General features: G+C 51.6%; 1 protein-coding gene across 1 annotated transcript in view; it reads left to right on the plus strand.

Annotated features, from left to right (window-relative positions):
- The window catches only part of PITX1 (paired like homeodomain 1), a 60775-nt gene that overhangs the window by 9748 nt on the left and 27595 nt on the right, over positions 1-23432 (plus strand). The window contains exons 2-3 of the mRNA XM_015597948.1: positions 14015-14111; positions 15217-15333. Of these exons, the coding sequence (XP_015453434.1) occupies positions 14015-14111; positions 15217-15333 (214 nt within the window). The remainder of the gene's footprint in view (positions 1-14014; positions 14112-15216; positions 15334-23432) is intronic.

Below are 23432 nucleotides of genomic sequence, written 5' to 3' on the forward strand. Positions count from 1 at the left end.
ACAAAGGTTTAAATAAAGAAAAATGAATACTAAAATAATTAATTCAAACTTGTTTCCATTTTTAGAAAAAAAATGTGTCACCCAGAGAATATAGAAGGATGTATGGCCCAGTCACCTGGGCTACGGAGGAACCACTCCAGAAACCTAGAAGCCTGTGAGTGGATCCCTCTCCTTGCTTCCTGAGCTGGGAGCCTTGGCCACACTCACTGACAAGCAGCCCTGGCCCTGCAGGATCCGTCCCATGGAGAGCAGGACTCTATCTCCCTGGCACAATGTGACTGCACCCCAGATACTCACTTTGGGACACTTGGCTGGGACGTGGAAAAGGACCTAGCTGGCTTGGCCCTTGTGAGGCTGGGGTGAGGGCCACCATTGCAGTTAGGCGAGGATGTTCTATCCCTTGCCTGCATAAGGCTTCTCTGGTGATGGGTATTAGACTCCTAATAGGTATAAGCAAGAGGTCCACTTGCTTTTAGCAGCACAAAATGATTGGTTAGCTCTGGGCTGTGCCTCCGACTGGCCGTGTGACTCTGGGAGAGTTCCACAACCACTCTAAACCTCCGTGCGTGAGGACAATGACACCCACAATGCAGGCTCACTGGGAGGGTCATTAGACAGAGCACTGAAGTAGCCAGCACAGTGCCCGGAGCCTGGCAGGTACTCAACACGTCCTTATCTGGTTTTCAGAAAGGAGTCCTAACACTTGCCTTCTAGCAGGGCTGCTCATGTCCCCACTTCCTTCAAACCCAGCCAAAGCTTAAGTTATCCTGTGGCCTCAGGCACCAGAGGAAGGGGGAGGTCAGGGACGGTGTAGGGGTGAGTGGAGGAGCTGACAAGACGAAAGGATGACAGCATTTTGTAGGAGTACTTACCAGAATGGCCTTCCAAAGACATAGGTAAACCGCAGGCATGTATGCAGATACACGGACCCTTTCTTGGGCTGTGCAAGGCAGTCTCCTAAGGCAATGGTCCCCAACCTTTTTGGAACCAGGGATCAGTGCTCCTTTGAGAATCTAATGCCTGATGATCTGAGGTGGAGCTGAGGCGATAATGCTAGTACCGGGAGCGGCTGCAAATACAGATGAAGCTTAGTTCACCTGCCACTCACCTCCTGCTGTGTGGCCCGGTTGCTAACAGGCCACGACTGGTAGCAGAGTCTGTAGCCCAGGGGATTAGGGACCCCTGTCCTGAGGGACACAAGGCGGGTCAGAAAGGCCGAGACAAAGCATTGCAAGAAGTTTGTTCTGCAACTCTCAGGACATATATTATTATCCCCATTTGCATATAAGGAAACTGAAGTTCAACGTGACATGCCCAAATTATCCAGTTAGTAAATGAATTTGGCCTTAAAAAACAAACACCTTTGTTCCAAAGCACGATCTCAGCTATGGAGAAGACCTCATGCTAATAACAGAAAAATGCAAATTAATGTACAAATACTAAATCTCTTGTTTGTTTTTTTTTATCTACTAGACATTTTTTAAATTAATAATCCACAGTTTGTGAAAGACATTGGGAAACAGATATTCTCAAACTGCTGGTAAGCATATAAAGAGGTAGGACCTTTCTGTAAAATAATTAGCCAATACACGTGACAACGTCAAACATGAGCATTAATTTAGCAATGGCTATAACAATTTTAAATGGGCATAACTCTCCAATTCAGCATTTCTCCTACAGTTTCTTGCACAACTAAACCAGGACAAGAATGTGCACTGAAGCATACTCTGTAATTTCTTTTTTAAGTCCATGGATAAGGGACTGATACAGCTATAAAAAGGTAACACACATGCGCACATGCGCACATACACACACACACACTTTCTGGAAAAACACCTATGAGAATGTTAATGGTGGTTATTTTAGGCTCTTCATGTTGTCACTATATTCTCTCCTGCACTCTTTAAACTTTTTACCATGAACGTGGTAACTTGAAAAGCATTCGTATAATTTAACCCAAGACACCCAACGAAAAGGTGTCTTGCACTCGACAAGTATTTGTTAAATAATAAATGTGGGCAGAGATTTAGTTCCGAAGATGTTCACTCACGCCAAAGAAAACACAAATGTAGGAGCAGCCCATGTCTCCATCCACAAGGAACAGCTCCAAGCAGGGAGAAGATGGTCTGCAGCCCCCGTGAAGATGCTGACTGGGAATGGCCAAGGACGGCCACAAGCATTCATCACGAGAGGAGAACCCGAGTCACAAACATGTCCTGTAGTTAGCATGACCCCGTCTCGTTTTACATACCAACGGGGTGAAATGATTACAATTTTTTCCTCCTTTGTATTTTCTGACTTTCTCCGATAATCGTGTACTGCTTTTTTTTAATAAGAAAATAACTTGTATAAATAAATGATTAATCTAGAACAAAAGTTGGGGTGAGATGCTTGCCTCTGTAGAACACTAATGGTTTCTATAATCTCAGACTCAGTCGTGAATGCAATTGAAGCACTAACAACATGTTGCGCAGCACCAAGGGAGTGACCGATGCCCTAGCTTTGACCATGGGACGTGCCCACACCTGGATGTTATCTCAAAATAGGGTCTCCACCTCTCAGGAGTCCCTGTCTACCCTTGAGCATCCAGGAGGCCAGCCCTCCACTGGCATGCTCGGGGCCCTTGCGAGGGCCACACTCCCTCTCTGACTCTGCTATCTTTATGCATGATGATAACTCCTGCCCTGCCTACCTTACAATAGGGCTGATGGAAGGAGCAAAGGAGAGGCCTGTTGCTTGCCAGGCACTGGTGGAGTGCTGTGTGAGGGAGGTTATTCCTTGTCGATTCCACGCCCAATTCACACAGAGCCAGGACAGACAGCTGGAGAGGACGCCAGGAAATGCTGAGGTGGGTTTCCAAGCAACACCCCCGTCCCAGCCCTGGAAATGCTGAGGTGGGTTTCCAAGCAACACCCCCCTCCCAGCCCTGAATCAGCCCTCCTCCCCACCACCTCTCAGAGCACTTGGCCACACACACCTGCTGGCCCCTCCCCAATGCGTCTTTCAAGGAAGTCAGAGTGCCGAAGGAAAGCAAACCCCTTGGGCTGGAAGCAACAGTAGCCCTACTGTCCCAGTTAGAAGAATCCCTTTGCAAAGAAAGTTTTACAAAAAGAAAGGCAAAGAGGAAGGGGGTGTTATGACAACGAAGGGCCGAGCAAACCATTTCAAGTCCTGACACAGGCAAACTGGTTCTTAAAGTCACCTGTTTCTGAACAGGAACGCAAAGCTCTGTCCTGTCATGCCACACAGCTGGGGCACTGTGCATTGCCAACTGACTTATATAAGCTCATGAAAACCCCCATCGTTTTGAGTTCCCGGTTTGTGCAAATAGTGTCAGGGGCGCATCTGAGCACCCTGGCCATCCATCATCGCTAGTGCATTTCCCAGGCCTGCGATGACTCACCTGGGCCCGAACCCACGCTGTGTACACACCACTGAGCTGTGCATTCTGCAGGCAGCTTCTGTCACCACAAGGCCTTTCAGCCTGTTGATGCCTCTTTCCCATTTATCAGGCCCACAATAGCCGTATTAATGATGATGAAACCCCAAGCATTCAGAAGGAGAGGAAAAGGGCCACGGTGACTGAGAGCATGTGTTGCGTGTCTTTTCTGATCAATCAGCCCAACCAAATCCTGGGGGTTCAGAAACCGCTCCTTTGCCAGTACGTCTGCCATGGAGAGGAGAGAGCCAAGGGTCTTGAGATATTCTTGCAGAAAGCCCCACACCAGCCCAGAGCAAGAACTTCAAAGATGGAAAAGGCTTGGGGGCCTTAACTCTGCCCCCCAGGGTACATGAGGCAGTGAGACCCCAAGAACCAGGGTCAGCAGCTCCCAATTAGCTTCACACTGCCCCCCGGTGAGTGTGAGGGTAGGGGAGCCTGACTTGAAGCCCCTCAGAGACTCCCATGTCCACACGTAGAGTCGACCACACCCACAGAAGAGACATAGTCTGCCTGATCAATCGATGTCGAGCCAGTTATTTAACCCCCAAACAGAAATTCTTCTCGAGAAATCCATTTTAAAAAGAAAATACACATACACACACCCATTCGCAGCCTCAGAGCACAAATCCCACGGGACAAGAAGAGTTCAACTGCATGCGTGCACCATAGCGTGTATTCAGAGATTTGATTTATGGCTGTATGATTCAATGCCTTGACTTTGCACAGCAACGAACAACAGGCAAGGCCCATTTGCGTCCCTGAAAATGAGGTACATTTACTGAGTTATATATTTGACATGAGCTCAGATGATCGCACAGTACAATACATACCACTATGATACTTAAAAAATGTATGCTTTAAGTTCTCAGCATATTATCTTGGTTATTTGTGTACATAAATAAATACAGAAACATCGAGACATACATGACTAATGTACGAACTCTGGCTAATGTTAACAGTGGCCAACTGATGCTAACACAACCTCGAAGAGACTGGAAAGTGTTACACCAAAATCTGCAACATGGTTCTCACTAAATCCTTAAAAATAGTCAATGCTTCTGTGAGTCCTGGGCAACAAAACGCCACAGGTCTCCTTAGTGAGCACAGCTACTCTGGTCCTTTCTCTTTGCCCCCAAAGAAAGTATTTTCCAGAAGACCTTGGACCTTACCCACAAATGTACATCCACAATGCATGTCTCACTGCAACAGACCTAAAGTAAGCCCAGTTATTACTGAGATTCATTCTTACTTTTTCAGCATCTTTACAATCTAAATACTGTTCCAGGGGCTGGAGAAGCAGCAATGAACAAAACAGACAGAACAGGCATATCTTTCACCTCATGGAGCTCACATTCTGGGGAGGAATTTTGTTTCTGCTGATTTGTTTCTTAATCGAGGTGGCAAAGTCCTTTTAACTTCACACTTTTGTCATGAGTCTGATTTTTCCCAAATATTTAAACCTTGGCTCCAACTAATATATTTCCTAAAGGGGTCACATGATCCTGAAATTGGTTCTATGTTGAGAAAAAAGACCCATGGACTATAACACTGGATTCTAACGTCTGTCTCTGAGATACTCTACACAGGTCAGAAGTCAATCTATGTTCAGCATTTCTTAATTCCTTACCATCCAGCTGTGGGAAAACTTGGAGCATCAGACCACCAACCAACCAAGAATCCAGAGAATTCTCAAAACATCTAGCAAGTCCTGAGATGTTTTCGTGGCACCCTCAAGGAAGCCGTACCCAAGAGTTAAAACCGTCTCTTAGAAAAACACATCACAGGATAAAGAGAAACTCACTTTGTGGGATCTAACTGTGGGTTCCAGAATATGTTCCAAACATACAAGAAAGAGGCGCCTGCTCTCCTGAGCCTGTATCACCCTCAGGAGATCTAGTTATGGCAGAGCCCAGTGGAGGCTCCAAATGCCAGGCAGCTCCAGACGCTCAAGGACAAAACTCAGCCAATTTGACGGGGATGGGTGTGTGCTACACACCTGCCCCTCCTGTGGGGCACAGGTGGAGGAGAGAGAAGAGGAGGACAGAGCAGATAACAGCCTCCCTGCTGGCTCTGGCCACCAGCCTGAGCCCCTCACCCGCCTGAATTCCGAGAGAGCATCACTGCTCATCCAAGAAAGGATCGGCCTCCTCGCTCTCTCAGCAAACCAGGTGGAGTTGGAGCTCTTCCAGGCTTTTAATCATTCTCGGACTCAGCTCCCAAGAACCCAGGGTCAGGAGGCCCAGCAGAGTTTGCTCAGAACTGAGATCATGTATTTTCTAACCAGAAAATACACCTCAGCTAGTTACCACCTCATTCACTTCTCCAGAGTAGTTATAATTATAGTATTTGTTTCATAATTGCTGCCTACTTGCACATACAAAATCCTCGAATCTTAAAATAAATTACAGTTCCCTTTTTTATTTAACAGCCATTGTGCTGCTAGTTTACAAAGAGGAGATACCTCCAGGTATTATTGTAATAATAAGCCTAAGGTGAGTAAAGCTTGCATTTTCAGCAGATGGCGTGACTTATTAGTACAAAAGAGAATTATTGAAAATAATTTTATTGAACAGCTTAATTATAGATTTCTCAATTCTAGGCTCAAGGGCCCGCGAGAACAACATTTGATCTGCTCTTTTTCCGGCTTGCTGCTGACCTGGGCACAAATGATAAGGAAATGCAAGCTTGCTGTGGTCAGTATCCCCCACACAGCATTCGGTATAAGGACTTAACCCAGTGACACTAATTTCTCAAGTCTTATTTAAAGAGGGCTCTAGACTTCTCTGGAGAAAAGGATGCATGACACAGGATAGTGTTCTGTGTCTATGGGCTATCAGGAAACACGTGATGAGCTGGGCCTTGGATACTGGCGCTGAGGCAAGCAGAGAGGACAGACATGCAGCTGGAACCCGGGCCGTGGGTTCCCGGATAGGCAGGAAGGCAGCAGGCAACAGGTTTAAACCTCATTTTCAACATGCCTTTTGCCTCTGAGTGAGGCCAGAAGCTGACACAGCTGTCAGAGCCCAAAAGAGAATGTCTGAAACGACTCCGTGCTGCTATGCAGGGAGGAGGGACTGAGAGAGTCACTCCCATCCCCTGAGATGTTTGAGCCAGGTGTGCTCGACAAAAGGCCACACCACCACGCTACTACCTGCAGAGCCTCTGTTTGTTCACCACGGAGGGAGGGGCCTCCAGATCCAGGAGAAGCCCACAAACGGCTCTTCACTCCTGGCTGCAGGGAAAACAAAACCTTACCTTCTAAGACAGGCACCTCCTTTCCCACTGGGGGCTGCCATGGAAGTCCCCAGCCCCCAGATCTCAGAGGGCATTCTCAGACAACGGCGAACTCAGGCCCCATCAAAAGGGAAGCCACCACAAGGCTGGAAACAGGAGCGTGGGTCCTCCCTCTACCTCACACCCCCACACTGCTGCACCTGCCTGCCTGCCAAGGCCACGGCTGTCTGACAGCCGTCAACCCAAACAGGGGCATGAGGCAGTGATCGAACGTCTCCAGATAACACTCACGGGAGGCAGCTCGACATGATGGTGAAGAGTAGCCCCGACTGCAGACTGCCTGGGTTTGGGTCCCAGCTCCAGTCCTTACTAGCTATGGAACGGTGGGCATAGCTAGTAAGGACTGGAGCTGGGACCCAAACGGTGGGCAGATACTTTGTGGCTGATGGCAGAAGAAGAGCTCCTGCCTCCTGGGGCTGACATGAGAAGTAAATCAGTAAACACCTGTCAAATGCTGAAAACAGTACCTGGCACAGAGCTGAAGTTTATTGAGTGCTTATTATCTTCCATATTGTTATTGTCACTCATTATTATGATCATACGACAGACTGTGGATTCAACCATGAAGACAAGACAGTCCTTGTCACCAAAGGAAGTAGAATTGCCTGTTTCCTTGCTTCGTACTGTGTGACCACTGGTCCCTTGAAAACCCAGGGAAGGGCCCCTATCCACACTTGGTGGGGTTGGAGAAAGCCCTTGGAGGAAGAGACATCCCGTTAGGGACCTGAAGGCCTAACAGGTGTCAGCCAAGCCAGGCCAAAGGAGTGGGGGTGGGAGGGAGTCCAGAAAGCGGAAACAGCATGCGCGAAGGTGCAGAGGCCAGAGGAGTAGCACGGGCTGGTGAGGGGCATGTGAGCTGGGCACTCTTGCTGGACCACTATGAGGATATAGGGGTTCTGCGCCCTGCAAAGGACACAGAACTTGGCCCCTGTACAAGGGCAGGGATTTTGCATAGTTTTTTTTTTTCCACTAACCCCCAAAATAAACATCTAGAAACAAGCATTTACTGAGGCCCAAGGCAGCCCTGGGATGGTCCCATGGGCAGATGAACTGAGTAAGACCAGGCTCAGGAATCCCAGCCCCACCCCACCCCACTCCCCAGAACACAAGACTCGGGCAGGGCCTGCCTGCTCAGCTGAAGCATTCACAGATGCGGGCCCAGAGCTCACGGGACTCCCTGTGGGGCCTGCCCTGTGCCTGTGACAGCTCTTCTCTGAGAAACACACAGCAGCCCATTGTCACCATGTCACCTGGCCTAGGGGCAGGGTGCCTGCCACTGTGTAGGCAGGACTACATGCTGCACATTGTCGGGGCCCAACTGTTCTTTGTTGGATTGAGGTTTGGGGTTCATAACTTTAAAATAGAGTTAGTTTCTCCTCTAAAGTGTTTCTCATAACAGGTGAACTGTCCTATTGCATCTGATTTTGCAAGAGGCAGGGAGCCAGGGGACAGGGCAACAGAGCTAGGCCTATTCATCAGGTGGATCGCAGGGCAGAGAGGTTGTGGTAACAGTGCAAGAGTCTGTTTGGGCCTTTGTCAGTGGGGCCAACGATAGCCATCTTGGCAGATGTGGCCAGAGTCTAGCCCCAAGCCACTCCCCATGTGACTCAGGTAACCAGGATAAGCCAGGTAAGGATACCGGACAGCCTTTCCCTTTGGAGAGGGTCTGGCAGCTGACTGCCACCTCTCAATCCTGGACCGTCACTTCCTCACTGTGCGATCTGAGGCATATCACTTCTCTCTGTGTCTCAGCCTCCTCACCTATAAATAGGTTTCCTAATAGCCACTAACCCGAGAGGTTGTCTGAGGATGAAAATAATGAACGTCGAGGGCCCAGGAGATCCTGGCACAGTCTGGCTCTCCGTAACGGTGGCAGCACTTTTCTGGAGAAGAAATGCCAAGGGACAACCTGCCCATGGCCCTTCTGAGCGGCGTTTCCTACCTTCCACCACTCCAGGCACACGCAGGGCTGATGGAAACAACCCTGAACATCTCTTGTTTGCTAGCGGGAAGCTCTGGGAGGGAGAATAATTCATTCAAATTTTTATGAGTACTTTTTTTAAGAGACTTGAGCCAGACAAATGATCCCTCGAATCGATTCTAAACTCTAAGGCAAGTAAACCAGTTGGGGGTGTAGAGTGCAGTGCATGTGACAACTGACCCTGCGGCTGGGAGCCAGGGAGCTGTTCCTGGTGTGCTGTGTGCACTCTTCATCCCCGGGCCCCTGTACGCAATGAGTGTGGATAGCGCATCCATGCCCATCTGTAAACCTGACTCCTGTAATTCACCGTGACAGGGGCATGGTGCGCGCTTCCTCTGTGATATGAGGTTGGTCATGAGTCTGACGTGCAACCCGCATCTCTGCATCTGTCTCTGAGGAAGAATGGAGTCCCCTCCACAGCCCGAGGACTAGACACAAAGCACCAAACAGAGAGGCGTAGCCACTTCTGAGAACCACACCATGGTCACCTGAGAGCCCACACCCCCAAAATATACTTCTCACATCCCCAGGGAGCCCTGGCAGATCTCTACCTTTCCTTCTTCTCCGTGGGCTGCCACAGCCCACCCCACAAGCCAGCTCCGCCAGCCAGTACATGGGAGAAGTCAGACATCTCCCCTAGTGGTGAGTCCCCTCCCCAGGGCAGCCGCTGACCGTCTAGCCCACCCATTCACAGCAGACCATCATGGAGGCTGCCCACAGCAAGTGCGCCTGGGCCCCTCCCAGCACAGCACAGCAGCCAGGAGCAGGACAACTCAATGTGGCCAGCCAGGCCGCTGAACCACCCCAGAGCCCACACCCTATAATTAGTCCATGGGCCCAGGCCGGGGACAATGGCCTGGAAAAGCCAGCAAATGGGATACGTGCATTAAAACCAGGTCTCCATGCCAAGTGTGAGACTTAATTGCATAGCCCAGGGACTCCCCTCTCGTGAACTCTCACCCCAGCCTCTGACGACACAAAAGAGGGATTAAAGACTGCCTGCCATGGCCAGCAAGGCTAAGTCTGCATCCTGGACGCAGAGAGGCCACCATAAGCAACACCCAGAGCTGAGAGGAACAGCCCTCCATGGCCCCAACAAGAGGAGGTGGGTATTCAACAGCCACAGCCGGAATTAAATTCTACAACTCCCGCCACAATGAAACAATGATGGCCTGCTAGTACAAGAAGCCAGGCCCCTGGACCATCCTAGTACCTGCAACCCTCTTGCCTAGCTCAGGCCTTCTTGCATGGTGACTATGGCCCCAGAAGATGGCCACACACCTCATGTTGTGTCCTCTCCGCAGCCAAGGCCAGGCTATCTGGGCCAAGTAAGTCACCAGGCTGAGATGAAGGAGGCAAGGCCAGGCGTGGTGAGACAAAACGGGGCTCATCTGGGCCTCTGCCCTGACACTCCAACCTGATGTGGTGGCTCTCACCCTAAGCTGATCACCCCGCCCCACTCAGCCCATGCTTCGGATGGGTTACGGTCCTCCCAAAAACCCACGGTTAACCCCTAAAGATACTGGGCAGCACGCCTCAGAGACACTCAGGGCAAGTCCAAGTGCTGCCTCTCATGAGGCCCCTGTGCAGAGGTGTGCTGGCCCCAGGACAGAGGAGCTGGTAGAGGCTACTGTCACTGTGGACTAGGTAGTCTGTTTGAGCAATTTCATCCCAATGCTCTAGAATGCCCTCCCCAATCCCAGTCCATGTGCCTGGAGGGAAAAACAGGGATTCCAGCCTTCCAGGATCTGGCCCAGTTTGGGAGTGAAGACTCATGGCCAAGACTCATAGCAACAGACCCTTCAAGAGGGAAAAAGACTCCCAGCCTTGCTCCTGCCCTGCCATAAAGAAGCAGGTGGGACAGGAGGACAGGAAAGGCAGAGTCAAATATAGGTCCCACCCCTCCTGCCCTGCAGCCACACCAACGTGGTGCACCTGCACATCCCCACCAGCCTCTAGGATGGACAGCAACAGAGCCTGGACTACAGAACTAAGCAAGAGGCCTCTGGGCCGATGACAGGGTCCCTTGAGTGGGGAGGATCCCCATGTTGAAGGGGGTCATGCCCCTCAGCCCCTAAGCCCTACTTGAGGGCCTCGCCCATGCCGCCTTTGATGGGCCTGCCAACACAGCCGCCTTGAGACCCTTTCGGAATTCCTAGCCCCGCTGAGGTCCCAACACTACACCTGTGCTGTCTGTCACCATGGTTGGGGCCTGGTGGGCACCCCCCAGTCAGACCCACTCAGGCTGTGATGAGCACACCAAGCCCAAGGGGCAGAAAATTGCCAGGGCCACAAAGCCAGCATCTCACTGCCCCAAGCACCAACATCCACGCAGCTGGCCCTGCTGACAGATACCACAGCAGAAGGGGCTCTCTGGCTGGCAACCTCTTGCCTGTGGTCCAGGCCACTCTGAGAGACAAGGGAGTACCAGAAACACCAAATTGTCTCCATCTACCAGAGAGTGTGGCAAAGCATCATTCTGACCATTGTAACAGTAGCAAAAAATAACCTCCCCAGTGCCTCAGTTTCCTCATCTGTGAAATGGTCACTGTCATAGCCTCCACCTCAAAGGGAAAGGAGGAAGCTGTGTGGTGGAGGACACGGCACACTGCTCAGAACACACGTGTAGCTTTCACTCTAGGACTCCTTTTTATGAGGCGGCTCTGATTCTCATATATGTGCCTCCAATCTGTGGCTAAGACTCAGTACCAAAATTTGGGCACAATTTACCATTTCCATAGATTTAGAGTAGATTTAGGGAAGTTCCTGTAACAGCATCTCTCTCATCATTGACTTTCCAATTTGCTTTCCTGAGTGGCAAGGAAAAGGCAGAGTATCAGGGGAGTAGGGATGGTGGGAAGTCTGGCCACACCTGGGGAAAGCGGATACTGGGGAGAACAGCCCCGAAGCTGCACTGCCAGCAGGGCGGCCCAGTGATGAGGAACCTGGCCCGGGTTCACACCACCCTGGCTTCAAATTCCAGCCCCACTGCTTCCAGGCTGAAAGTCGCTAAACCTCCTTGCCTCAGTGTTCTCATCTCTAAAATAGGAATCGCAATAACACTTGCCTCTTGGGGTTTCGTATGTGAAAAGAGAGAAAGTGTGTAAAGCCCATAGCACAGAGCCTGGCTCACCCTCAGCCCACCGAACGCTGCCTGTCATGTCAGCCTCACACCATCGTCATCACCGCACTGCCCACCAAAGGGCCTGTGCTGGGGCAGCTGGTCCTCAAGGGGTGACCATAGGAAGGTGGCATTCTGCAACCCTCTCTCCACCCCACAGATGAAGATGCTGCCTCCACTCTTTACCAGCCCATTCCCTAAACAGGTCATGGAGTCACCAAATGCCACAGACCGCATTTAACAAACATTCATTTGTTGTAACTCCCTTTGATCTGACTACCCCCACAACCAGGAAAGAGAATACGCGAGACGGACCATCTCTCTGAGACCCAAAGAAGCAAATGGGTCAAGTTGTGGAGCAGCTTTGTCACCCAACAGCCGCGGGATTTCAGGGAAGTTGCTGCCCTCTCTAGCTTGGGTCTCCCTTTCTATAAAACAGGGGGCTGAACTGGGCCAGGGTGCGAGACTCCAAGGGCTTCCGTCCTGCCCTCCCCAGAGAAGGCAGAGCTGTTCCACTAAAATACAATGCAGGCCACCAATGGAAGCAACGAATATAATTTTAAGTTTCCTAGTAGCCACATTAAAAAAAAAAAAAGTAAAAAAGAGCAGATGAAACTAAACTTAATGATATATTTTATTTAACCCAAGATATAGAGAATATTATTTCAACATGTAATGAACATAAAAAAAATATTAATGAGATATCTTAGGTCTTTTTTCATACCAAGTATTTATTTAAAATCCTCGATGTGTCTCACTTCACATCTGTTCAGACCAGCTACATTTCAAGTGTTCAGTAGCCGTCGTGTGGCTAGTGGCTCCCAAACTGGTTAGTGCAGGTCTGACAGAAGCAGCAGGAGTCCCCCCTGCACCTAACGGTCCAAAGCTTGGAATTCTGAATGCCTGGTTCTGTATTTAAAATAATTACAATTATTGAGCATAAGATAATAATTAAAACTACTTATTGAGTCCTCCTATGGCACATACTTCATGACGTTCACGAGAGATAGGTTTCACAAAGGAGGAAACCGAAGCACAGAGAGGGCAAGTCATCTGCCCAAGGTCACACAGCTACTAAGTGGTAGAGGTGGGATTGGAACCCAAGTGGTTTGACTTCGGAACCCTTGCTCCAAATCACTGCTCTACACTGTCTTCTCAGCCCCACCCTTCTTGCCCACCCCCTTGGCCACACCTCAAACTATCAAGGAGGGCAGGGAGGTGCCAGGAGAACAGCTTTACCCTGATCCCTTCCTCCTCCCCGCTGCTCCCCAGACTCCCACCGCCCAACCTGGTACCCAGGCTCCACTCCAGCCTACTCTCACCCGCCACCAGCTGGGCGAGCTGGCGGGCTCAGCCCTGGGAGGAGCATTTCATCACAGGCTGGTAAAGGGGCTAATTAAACACTCAGCTCACGACCCCCCGCACCATGACTGGGGAACCCAGCCACCTCATCACCCTGCTGCCAGCCAACAGGCCCAGAGGAATGCCACACAGAATTCGGCAGCGGGCAGAGCCAGGCAAAATCCCTCTTTATAGAGTTATTTTTGCTGTGGAATTTTCACTGGCCTGTAAAATATTTTTATATTTATTACACATTTAACGGGAGCTCCTAGAATCAACAGGGTGTAAATAATGAAAACTAGGGCAGTAAAGGCCCCAATAAAACTCGCACCAACCCTTTGATGCTCCCTGTGAGCTCCAGTTTCTCCTTCCTCCCCAGACCCTATCCCCTTGTTCCAAAGCAAGCCCAGAAAGACTTGGGGACCCTCTGCAAGCCTGTCTTTGGCTCCCGGAAATTAACCGTCGGCAGACAGGGCTGTGCCATTGGCAGATCCCACTGAACGTGCTGACTGAGAAAGGGCCTACTATGTGCTCCGTCAATACCAGCGCTCATGGGAGCTAGGCCAGGAGAAGACCTGATGCGGGCAGCCCCATCCCATGGCCCCATGACCTCAGATGGCTCTCCTATGACTAGGTTTCAATACCAGTACTGCAGTACAGACACACTGGAATGTCACGTTCCCAAGGCCACACCATTCCAGGCCTCAGGAGAAAATGCTCCATCTATGGGTCCTGCAGCACTCTGGCCCAGTATGGCTGCGTCCTGTGCCCAAAGAAAGCTCCCAGATCCCACATCTGCACCCCACTCCCCATGTCCCCCTTATACCGCCCATAGGACAAGATCAAGGGGAAGCAGGACCTTTACATCCTGTCCCAGGCTGGAACACAGAGATATGGAGAAGGAAAAAGACTGACTCAGAAGTTGGGTGCCAGTTAGTGGTGGAGCCAAGAGACCCCTCAGTGCTAGAGACCCCATGCCCGGGGAAAGAGACCCAGCCTAAGCCTCTTCCCAGGTAAGAATTGTTCTCTCCACATGTCAATAGCAACTATCGTACCTCTCCTTGGCAGGGACCCTGATGACTGGGGACTCAGTCTTTGACAATCTACCCTCTCCATTCTGAGTCATCTGATTATCAGTAGCTGTGACAACACATACTGAGCCCAAAGCTTCCTCCCCAGAGCTAAGCCCTGTCATCTGTTGCTTCCTCCTCACACATGCCCTTCACATACCTAAACACAGGTAAGGTCCCTTCCCAAGTCATTTCCAGATCTCAGAGCATCCCCACATGAGGAGGTACCCATCTTCTCATGGTCCCGGGCTGCTCACGCCTCTCACAATGAGGCACCCACTGCCAGGAGACCATGCTGTCCGTCACTCAACCAAGACACTAAAAGTCTATTCGTGCACTTGGAGATGGCCTTCATACACATTTATTAAGCAACTATAGTATGTGACAAGCTGACTCCGACTTTGTAGCCGGGATCCCTGCTATTGAGTCTGGTCTGTCCCACCACGGACAGAAATCAGAAATTGATTTCCTGAATCAAAACGCAACACTTTGCATCTAACCTTGGTAAAGCTCCGCTTCCCAGCTGCGGCCACCCAGAGCCCACCCAGGCCTCCGTGGCACCCACGTAGCCAAGAGCTGCCCCTTCCCAGCTCAGTGCCTCACTGGCCGTCAGCAAGACCACACAAGGTGCCTGTCCTGCTCAGACACTCACGGTGACGCCCAGCCAAACTCGATCCGAATAACATCCATGTATCTGCTCCACCAAGGGAGGAACCCCCCCAGGGCTGCGGTCAGACGAATGTGAGGTGAAGGGCATGAACTCGGCTGCTCTTCAGACACAAGTCGGACTGGAGGGGCTCCTCTCTGGGGACAGATCAGGCGGTGGCTCCGGCCTGCAGCTGCTACACCACCAGGAGATTCTTGTCTCTCAACCCTGATAATTATAGTCCCTGGTGCTCAGTTAACACCCGTGTCATTGCAGGGTGTTGGAACAAGCAGAGTCTGAGCGAGAAAAATTAAACAACAGCATTTGACAAGTGGCCCATCCCCTGTGGCACCACGCTGAGCCAGGCCAAGGGGGACGATGGCGAGGCCTCGCTGGCCCAGCTGGAAGAAGCCCTCACCTCAGGGCAAGAGGCTCACGGTGAGTAGGACAATAGCCTACTTGGAAGAAGGGGAACTGCGAAGGCCTGGAAATGGGGCAGAGGGGCTGGGCTGGCTGCTTGCAGCCACAGAGGCAGGTTCAGGGCACGGCCAGGTGTAGTCCCAGAGAGGCCTGAGTAGGTCAGAAACAGCCTCGTCGGATGGGAAGCAGCACCTCACTTCCCTATGCTCCTATGGGGAGTCTCCAGCCCCTCCCCATACCCTGAGGAAGCAGGCCAAGGAGATAATGGGGGTCACGGGGATCTGTGTCCAAGGCTCTCCCAAGGCCCACTGTCTCAGCCCCACTCAGCCTTCCCACAGCCCAGTTTGCTGCAGCGCAAGATATCAGTACTGAGCCCCATGGGGCTGCCGAGGGAACGAAACCTATGCCACTGAGTCCCCAGCGGGCCTCAATACCAAGCACTCAACCTCCAGCTCCTGCCCTGGGAAAGCTCCCAGGTCTCACAGTCAGTCAACAAACAGCACACCGAAGCAACAGGGCGCAGACAGAGGGTCTGCAGAATCCTAGTGCCAGCCACCCGTGCAGTTCTGCTCCTCACCATGGCCCCCCACAGGACCAAACTCAGGCCTCGTGCTGAGGACCAGAGACATGGCCAAATGAGCTATGAGAGCAGCAGTGCTCACCGTTGACTGGCTGCCAGCCCCTGTGGCCGCTCTCATTTAACTCTGCCTAACAGTTGCTGTAACCATCCCATTTTATAGGTGAGAAAACCGAGGCAGCTCTGAGAGACTAAGTGACTTGTCTGAAGTGGTAGATTCAGGATTTAAAGCCAAGTCTGCTTATTTCCAAATCCCAGAGGACATCTGAGGACAGTCTAAGCCTTTTTGTTTTAAGAGAGACCCCCTAGACAACTCCTCCTAAGCCCCCACTTCCCAGGGCAGGCCCCAACTGCTTGCTCACCCTCCTCCGGTGCCAAACGTGGGGGACGGAGATGGTTCTCCCAAATACCACCCAAAGAGAGGTGCAAAACCGACTTCAGCTTCTGGGCACCCACCATGAGACAGAACACATGTTTTCTGAATTCCTTCGCTCCTTGGGCTCCCCCAGCATGCTGGAAATATTATTATTATTTATTATTTGCTGAGTGCTGACAGCGTGCTGAACATCAGGCTTGGGAGCCCAGGCCCTGCCAACACAGCCTGTAGTCAGACAGCCAGAGTGACATGGCTCCTCGGAGATCCAGAGACACACTCAGTTGCTGGGGCAGGCAGCCCGGGACCCAGCCTCCCAGAGCCTCCTCTCCTGTCCTCAGCCCCAGCAGCCCGTGCCCCTGGGCCTCTCGCACACCCCAGGAGAAAGATGTCTTTAGCCCAGGCGGCAGGATGTTCCAGGGGTTAGGCCCCCAATCCTGCGAGGACTCGGGAGTTTGCTCAGTGCTGGGTGACAGGAGAAAGCCCTGCCCTCAGGGCCTCCCCAGCTCAGCCTACCCTCACGTCTGCTCATGGCTGTGGCAAATCCTAAGAAAAACCACGATGGCCACGTCACCAGCCCCTCCTCTCCTGGGTACCCAGCTCACTCTTGCCTTCTTCCTCAGGGTAGAAGACTAGAGGCCAGAGTGAGCTCTTGCAGGTGTGGAGAATGCCAGGGCCCCATCTTGGAAGCAGGGCTGAGAGCCGGGGGAGGCGAACGAGGCACAAAATTCAAGGGGCACAAAACGTAAGGTCCCAAAAAAACTAGTAATCCAGATTAACAATATTTCCGTGCAATATTTTTAAAAACCAAAATTAAGGCAAAAATCCATGATGAATAAAATACCAAAGTTTTAAATAAAAACAGAATTAGTATCACTGATTTTTCCTTTGCCTCAGGTTCCAATATGGCTTGAAATGGCCCTGGAAGGCCACTCAGACTTGGGGTGCAGGGGGGCTCCCCCAGCCCATCCTCTGCATTGGAAAAGCCTCCATCACCCCATAGCAATTCTCCCTGTGTGTAGACTCACAGAGAAGGTCCACCCCTGAGGGCCTTCCTGGAGAAGGAGGCAGCCAGAGGTGAGCAGAAGCCATTAGTGTCTAGAGTAGGACAGGAGAGGTACCCTGGAGTATCTGTGCTGCTCCCCCCACCTCAGAAATGGGTTCCCAGCCTAGGAGCTCAGAAGCCACTGTCCCTAGCTGCTCCAGTGCCTATATCATTTCAGCTCCCTCCCCTACCATATGTCCAGACCCGAACTCAGACATGCTGCAGAAAAAGCCTGAGGAGAAGCCCACCCTCAAGGGCGGGACAAGCCAAGGAGAGGCAGGCCTCACAGTCAGAGTGCCCCGACTGGACTCTCGGGGCCAGGGCCATGTCCAAGTTGCCCAAAGCCCCCAGCCTCCATACTGTGTGACTGAGGTCACATGGACCCAGGCCCCAAGGGAGACCTCCCAAACCCATCTCTCCTGCTACCTCACCGTCCCACAAACCTCATGCAGCTAAGGACCACACATGAACCAGCATGGTCCCCACCCTGGGTGCGTGGGGGGCACACCCACCTTTCCTCATCGTCACTTCTGATACCCCAGCCTCGTTTCTTTCTTTCTTCCCCCTCAGCTGAATCATTCTTTTATTCATTTCTTTCAGAAAGCTCATCAGTCACAGGCTCAATGCCAGGCCAGGCTGTCCTCAGAGATGGGGACAGTCCTGCTGCACCTTTGGGAGCTCACAGTCGGATGGGGGAGGGGAACGGCAGCACAGGCCTTGTCAACACAGGGAGGGGGCGTGGAGCCGCCTAACCCAGCCAGATGGAGAGGAGGGGGAGGCAAGGAGGCAGGGCCATTTTCCAAGGGGGTCAGCCAAGGACGAGCAGGTTTTCACCAGCGTCGGGTGAGGGAGGGGTGGAGGAGGAAGAGGTTCCAAGCAGAGCAAATGTGTGGGAAGTGCAGAAGCAAGGGGAAGCCCGGCTCACTCAAGGAGCTGCAGGTTATAGGGTCCGGGCGTGAGAGGCAGGTGAGGTTTGGTGAGGCAGCCATCTGAGAAGAGGATCCCCCACACCCATTTTTAGTTAGGGGAGCATCCATGTTGTAGGTCTTATGGGGACCCCCAACCTTAGGAGCCAAAGAGAAATCACATGATTCTTTGATCCTGGCTATAGAGATCCCTGGGCCTCTGTGGCAGGCAGAATGATACCCATTCCACCCCAAAAGTGTTCATACTCTAACCCCTAGAACCTGCAACTACTCGCCTCCATGGCAAAAGGGGGCTTCTGCAGATGCGATTAAGTTTAAGGGTGTTGAAATGGGGAGATTATCCTGGATTGCCTGGGTGAGCCCGATCTAACCACAGGAGTCCTTAACCTTAAAAGTGGGGAATGTTTCCCAGCTGTGGTGAGAGAGAGACGTGATGATGGAAGGAGGGTCAGAGAAACGCGATGTTGCTGGCTCTGAGGACACAAGAAGGGGCCACGAGCCAAGAAGTGCAGGCAGCGGCCTCTAGAAACTGGAAACGGCAGGAAAATAGACCCTTCCCTAGAGCCTGCAGACGGAGCACAGCCCTGCTGACACCCTGCTCTTAACACAGTGAGACCCTGTCAACTTCTGACTTACAGGATTGTAAGATGATAAATTTGTGCGATTTTAAGCCCCTAAATCTGCTGTGATTTGTTACAGCAGCAATAGAAAACTAATACTGCCCCAGAGGCCTCAGCCGCCCTGCCCATCCACCTCCTCATGCTTCTCGAAAGAAGGGCCTGCCTGTGGGAGGCTGTTTAAGGAACTCAGCTCTGTGACCATGCAACCTGCTCTCTGAGTGAGAAAGCCAGAGTCTGAGCTTAGAGCAATTCAAGCCTACAGGGAGCCCGGCCCCCGACTCCCTCCCCAGAATCCCCTCAGCAGGCCCATGCTCCACAGCAGAACCTCCTCCCATCGGTCAGCTCAGTCTCCTCATACCTGGCACAAGGCTGGTCCCAGTTGTCATCGCTGCCACAGTCTGTCTCAGGTCACCCTGCCACGTGCATCTTCTCAAAACAGCGATTTCAACTCTCACTGCCCTGCTGCTCCCCAATGCCCAGAGCAGTGATGTCCGAGCTGTGCTCCCCAGAACCCTGAGGCCACTGGAGACTGGGGAGACAGTCCGAAGGGCAAGTGAGTAGGGATCTGGAATGCCCCACACTGTTCAGCTCTCATACAAACAAGAGTTCACTTCAACAAAGGGGTCTCCAGATAACTAAGAAGTGTGAATATTCTGGTATGAAGGCAAATCACAAACTAGTGACAAAACTCAGCAGAGTCCTCTCCCCTCACACCTCACCTCCCCCAGCGCATCAGTACTTTTATGTCTATTGGTGTGATTATCAAGGTCACATCTGTCTCCCTCTATAGACGGTGAGCTCCATGAGAGTAAAGACCATGTCAGTTTTGTTCCCATTTGGAAACCCCAGAATCAAACATGGTGACTGGCGCTTTTGAAGGAATAATTGGATGAATGAGTGAATTAATTAATGAATACACCCTGCCTACCAACACACACACACACACACACACACACACACACACACACACACACACACACACAGAGATTAGCCCCAAATCACCTCTCCAGCCTCTCTGCACATTACCCATAGCACACATCCCAGAGCTACATTTTTGGGGCCCCACAACACCCACACTGGAGGTGTTCTGGGGAAGGCTGGAATGGAGAGGGCTCTCACTCATCTCTCCTCATAGCCTTCCCAGCCCAGGGCTGGACCTGTCCAAGGTGCTAGCAATACCCACCTGGTGTAAGCTATGGGAGCCAACGAAGAGGGTGGGGGTGGGGTAGGGGTCAGGGGCTCCCTGGTGTCTCTGTGTCTCTAAGCTCCTCCTCAGCTATCTCTCTGCTCGCTGCTGCCTGCCTGCCTACCTGCCTGCCTGCCCTCGAAGCATCCTCTTACAGCCCACAGGTTTGGCCAGGGGTAGGGGATCCACATGTACTTGCACAGTGTGGGGCTATGGGCATTTACAGCAGAAAAGTCAAGTCTCCCCTGAGGACGCACACTCGCCCAGCACCATCCTGGGCACAGGATCCCCCATGAACTCAGAGCTGCTGGTGCCCTCTAAGCAGCTCCCACTCCCTTAAGCTTCTGCGAGGGGGGATGAGAAAGCACTGGGGGGGGCCTCTCATGGGTTCGATCTAAGCACCTGAGGCTCCTACCCTGAGCCTTCATGCTCCCATTCAATGAACATCAGACACCTACTATGCACCAGGCATTCCCTGCCCAGCCCCTAGACAGGTGTCTGCACACAGTAGGCACTCAATTCTGCCTACTGCAGCAGCTGCTTCCCAGAAAACTTCCCTGGGCCAAGAGGCTGCATCTGGGCATTGTGACAACCAGCTCAAGTCAAGTCTTTACACACATGCGCGTCTTCATGCGCCAGCATGAGGCTCCGAGGGCTTGGGAGATAGCATCAGGGAGACACTCCAATCTGTGTAGTGTGCAGTGATTCACAGCCTGAGACAACCCTCCCGGGGCTACCGCTGAATTATCAGCCCCACTATCTTCAATTACGAGGCTTGTCATTCATCTCCAGCCATCAGAAGGACGTGAATAAGGAAATTAGTGTCTTTTAAAAAACTGCTTTCATCCTTTAAAAGGATTCCTCCACAGATTCCATTTGCATTTCTAAGAGGAAAGGCTCCCGCCCCCTAGCTATCTTTGATGCCTTGTCTCTCCCAAAGCCTTCCAGGGGCTGTGAGGCCATGCGGGAAACCTGTCAGCTGAGGCCAGGGTGGGCTCTGGACCAACACTCACTTCTGCTTCCCCAGGTCCCACGCAGCCTTCTCAAACAGTTGTGTGGGCTCCCGTCAGGAGAAAGGAGGCACACAATTCCACACAGCAGCTCCCAAGTATTTCCCTCAGGGAATCTGTTATGAATTGGACTGAGTCCCCCCAAAAGTCATGTTGAAGCCCTAACCTCCTAGCACCTCAGAATGTGACTTTATTTGGAAATAGGGTCATTGCAGATGTAATTAGCTAAGATGGGGTCACACTGGAGTAGGTAGCCCTTAATCCAGTATGACTGGTGGCCATATAGGAAGAGGGAAGTTTGGACAGAGACACAGGTCGAATGCCATGTAAAGATGGCATGATGCATCTACAAGCCAAGGAGTGTCAAGGAATGTCAGTTGTTACCAGAAACGAGGAGAGAGGCATAGAACAGTCTCCCTCAGAGCCTCTAAAATGAGCCAACCATGGTGACACCCTGATTTTGGACTTCTGACCTCTTGAACTGTGAGAGAATAAAGTTCTGTTTACGCCACCCACCATCTTCAGCCCCACAATGACATTCTCTTACAGCAGCCCTAGGAAACCAGTACCAAGTCCATGGCTACTCCTCAACTCCTTCATCTAAAGCGTCTCCACTCTGGCCCAAGCTGGGGGAGGGGGGTGGGTACTAAGAACTAAGCATGGAGAGTTCATGGTTGGTCTCAAAAATCAGACAAGCCCCTCCCCGCACCAACGTGCTGCCAACTACTCAAGTTAACTCATTAAAGAATTGCTGTCACCAGGTGTCCCCTCCACCACACTGTTCAAATATGGTCTCCAGAGATCTAATACTGAATGTGTCGCTAAGCCAAAAGTCCAAACTCCTGGTCAGTCTGTCCAGCTACCATGCAAACAGAGCCCTGGACAGATGGAAGGTGAGGAAAGCATGGAGTCCTCAGAAGTACCTAGGGCACCCCAGGACTCAAGGTTAACGCAAGCAGGGGTGGGTGCCACCTGGGACCTGTGCCTGGCCTGGAATGGTGGACTAAACATTAAAACCATGCCAGTTGACTTGGCCATGCTCCATTGGGGCAACCGCTGAATTATCAGCCCCACTATCTTCAATTACGAGGCTTGTCATTCATCTCCAGCCATCAGAAGGACGTGAATAAGGAAATTAGTGTCTTTTAAAAAACTGCTTTCATCCTTTAAAAGGATTCCTCCACAGATTCCATTTGCATTTCTAAGAGGAAAGGCTCCCGCCCCCTAGCTATCTTTGATGCCTTGTCTCTCCCAAAGCCTTCCAGGGGCTGTGAGGCCATGCGGGAAACCTGTCAGCTGAGGCCAGGGTGGGCTCTGGACCAACACTCACTTCTGCTTCCCCAGGTCCCACGCAGCCTTCTCAAACAGTTGTGTGGGCTCCCGTCAGGAGAAAGGAGGCACACAATTCCACACAGCAGCTCCCAAGTATTTCCCTCAGGGAATCTGTTATGAATTGGACTGAGTCCCCCCAAAAGTCATGTTGAAGCCCTAACCTCCTAGCACCTCAGAATGTGACTTTATTTGGAAATAGGGTCATTGCAGATGTAATTAGCTAAGATGGGGTCACACTGGAGTAGGTAGCCCTTAATCCAGTATGACTGGTGGCCATATAGGAAGAGGGAAGTTTGGACAGAGACACAGGTCGAATGCCATGTAAAGATGGCATGATGCATCTACAAGCCAAGGAGTGTCAAGGAATGTCAGTTGTTACCAGAAACGAGGAGAGAGGCATAGAACAGTCTCCCTCAGAGCCTCTAAAATGAGCCAACCATGGTGACACCCTGATTTTGGACTTCTGACCTCTTGAACTGTGAGAGAATAAAGTTCTGTTTACGCCACCCACCATCTTCAGCCCCACAATGACATTCTCTTACAGCAGCCCTAGGAAACCAGTACCAAGTCCATGGCTACTCCTCAACTCCTTCATCTAAAGCGTCTCCACTCTGGCCCAAGCTGGGGGAGGGGGTTGGGTACTAAGAACTAAGCATGGAGAGTTCATGGTTGGTCTCAAAAATCAGACAAGTCCCTCCCCGCACCAACGTGCTGCCAACTACTCAAGTTAACTCATTAAAGAATTGCTGTCACCAGGTGTCCCCTCCACCACACTGTTCAAATATGGTCTCCAGAGATCTAATACTGAATGTGTCGCTAAGCCAAAAGTCCAAACTCCTGGTCAGTCTGTCCAGCTACCATGCAAACAGAGCCCTGGACAGATGGAAGGTGAGGAAAGCATGGAGTCCTCAGAAGTACCTAGGGCACCCCAGGACTCAAGGTTAACGCAAGCAGGGGTGGGTGCCACCTGGGACCTGTGCCTGGCCTGGCATGGTGGACTAAACATTAAAACCATGCCAGTTGACTTGGCCATGCTCCATTGGGGCAG

Source organism: Pteropus alecto, unplaced genomic scaffold (genome assembly GCF_000325575.1).
Source record: "Pteropus alecto unplaced genomic scaffold, ASM32557v1 scaffold78, whole genome shotgun sequence".
Classification (NCBI taxonomy): Eukaryota; Metazoa; Chordata; class Mammalia; order Chiroptera; family Pteropodidae; genus Pteropus; species Pteropus alecto.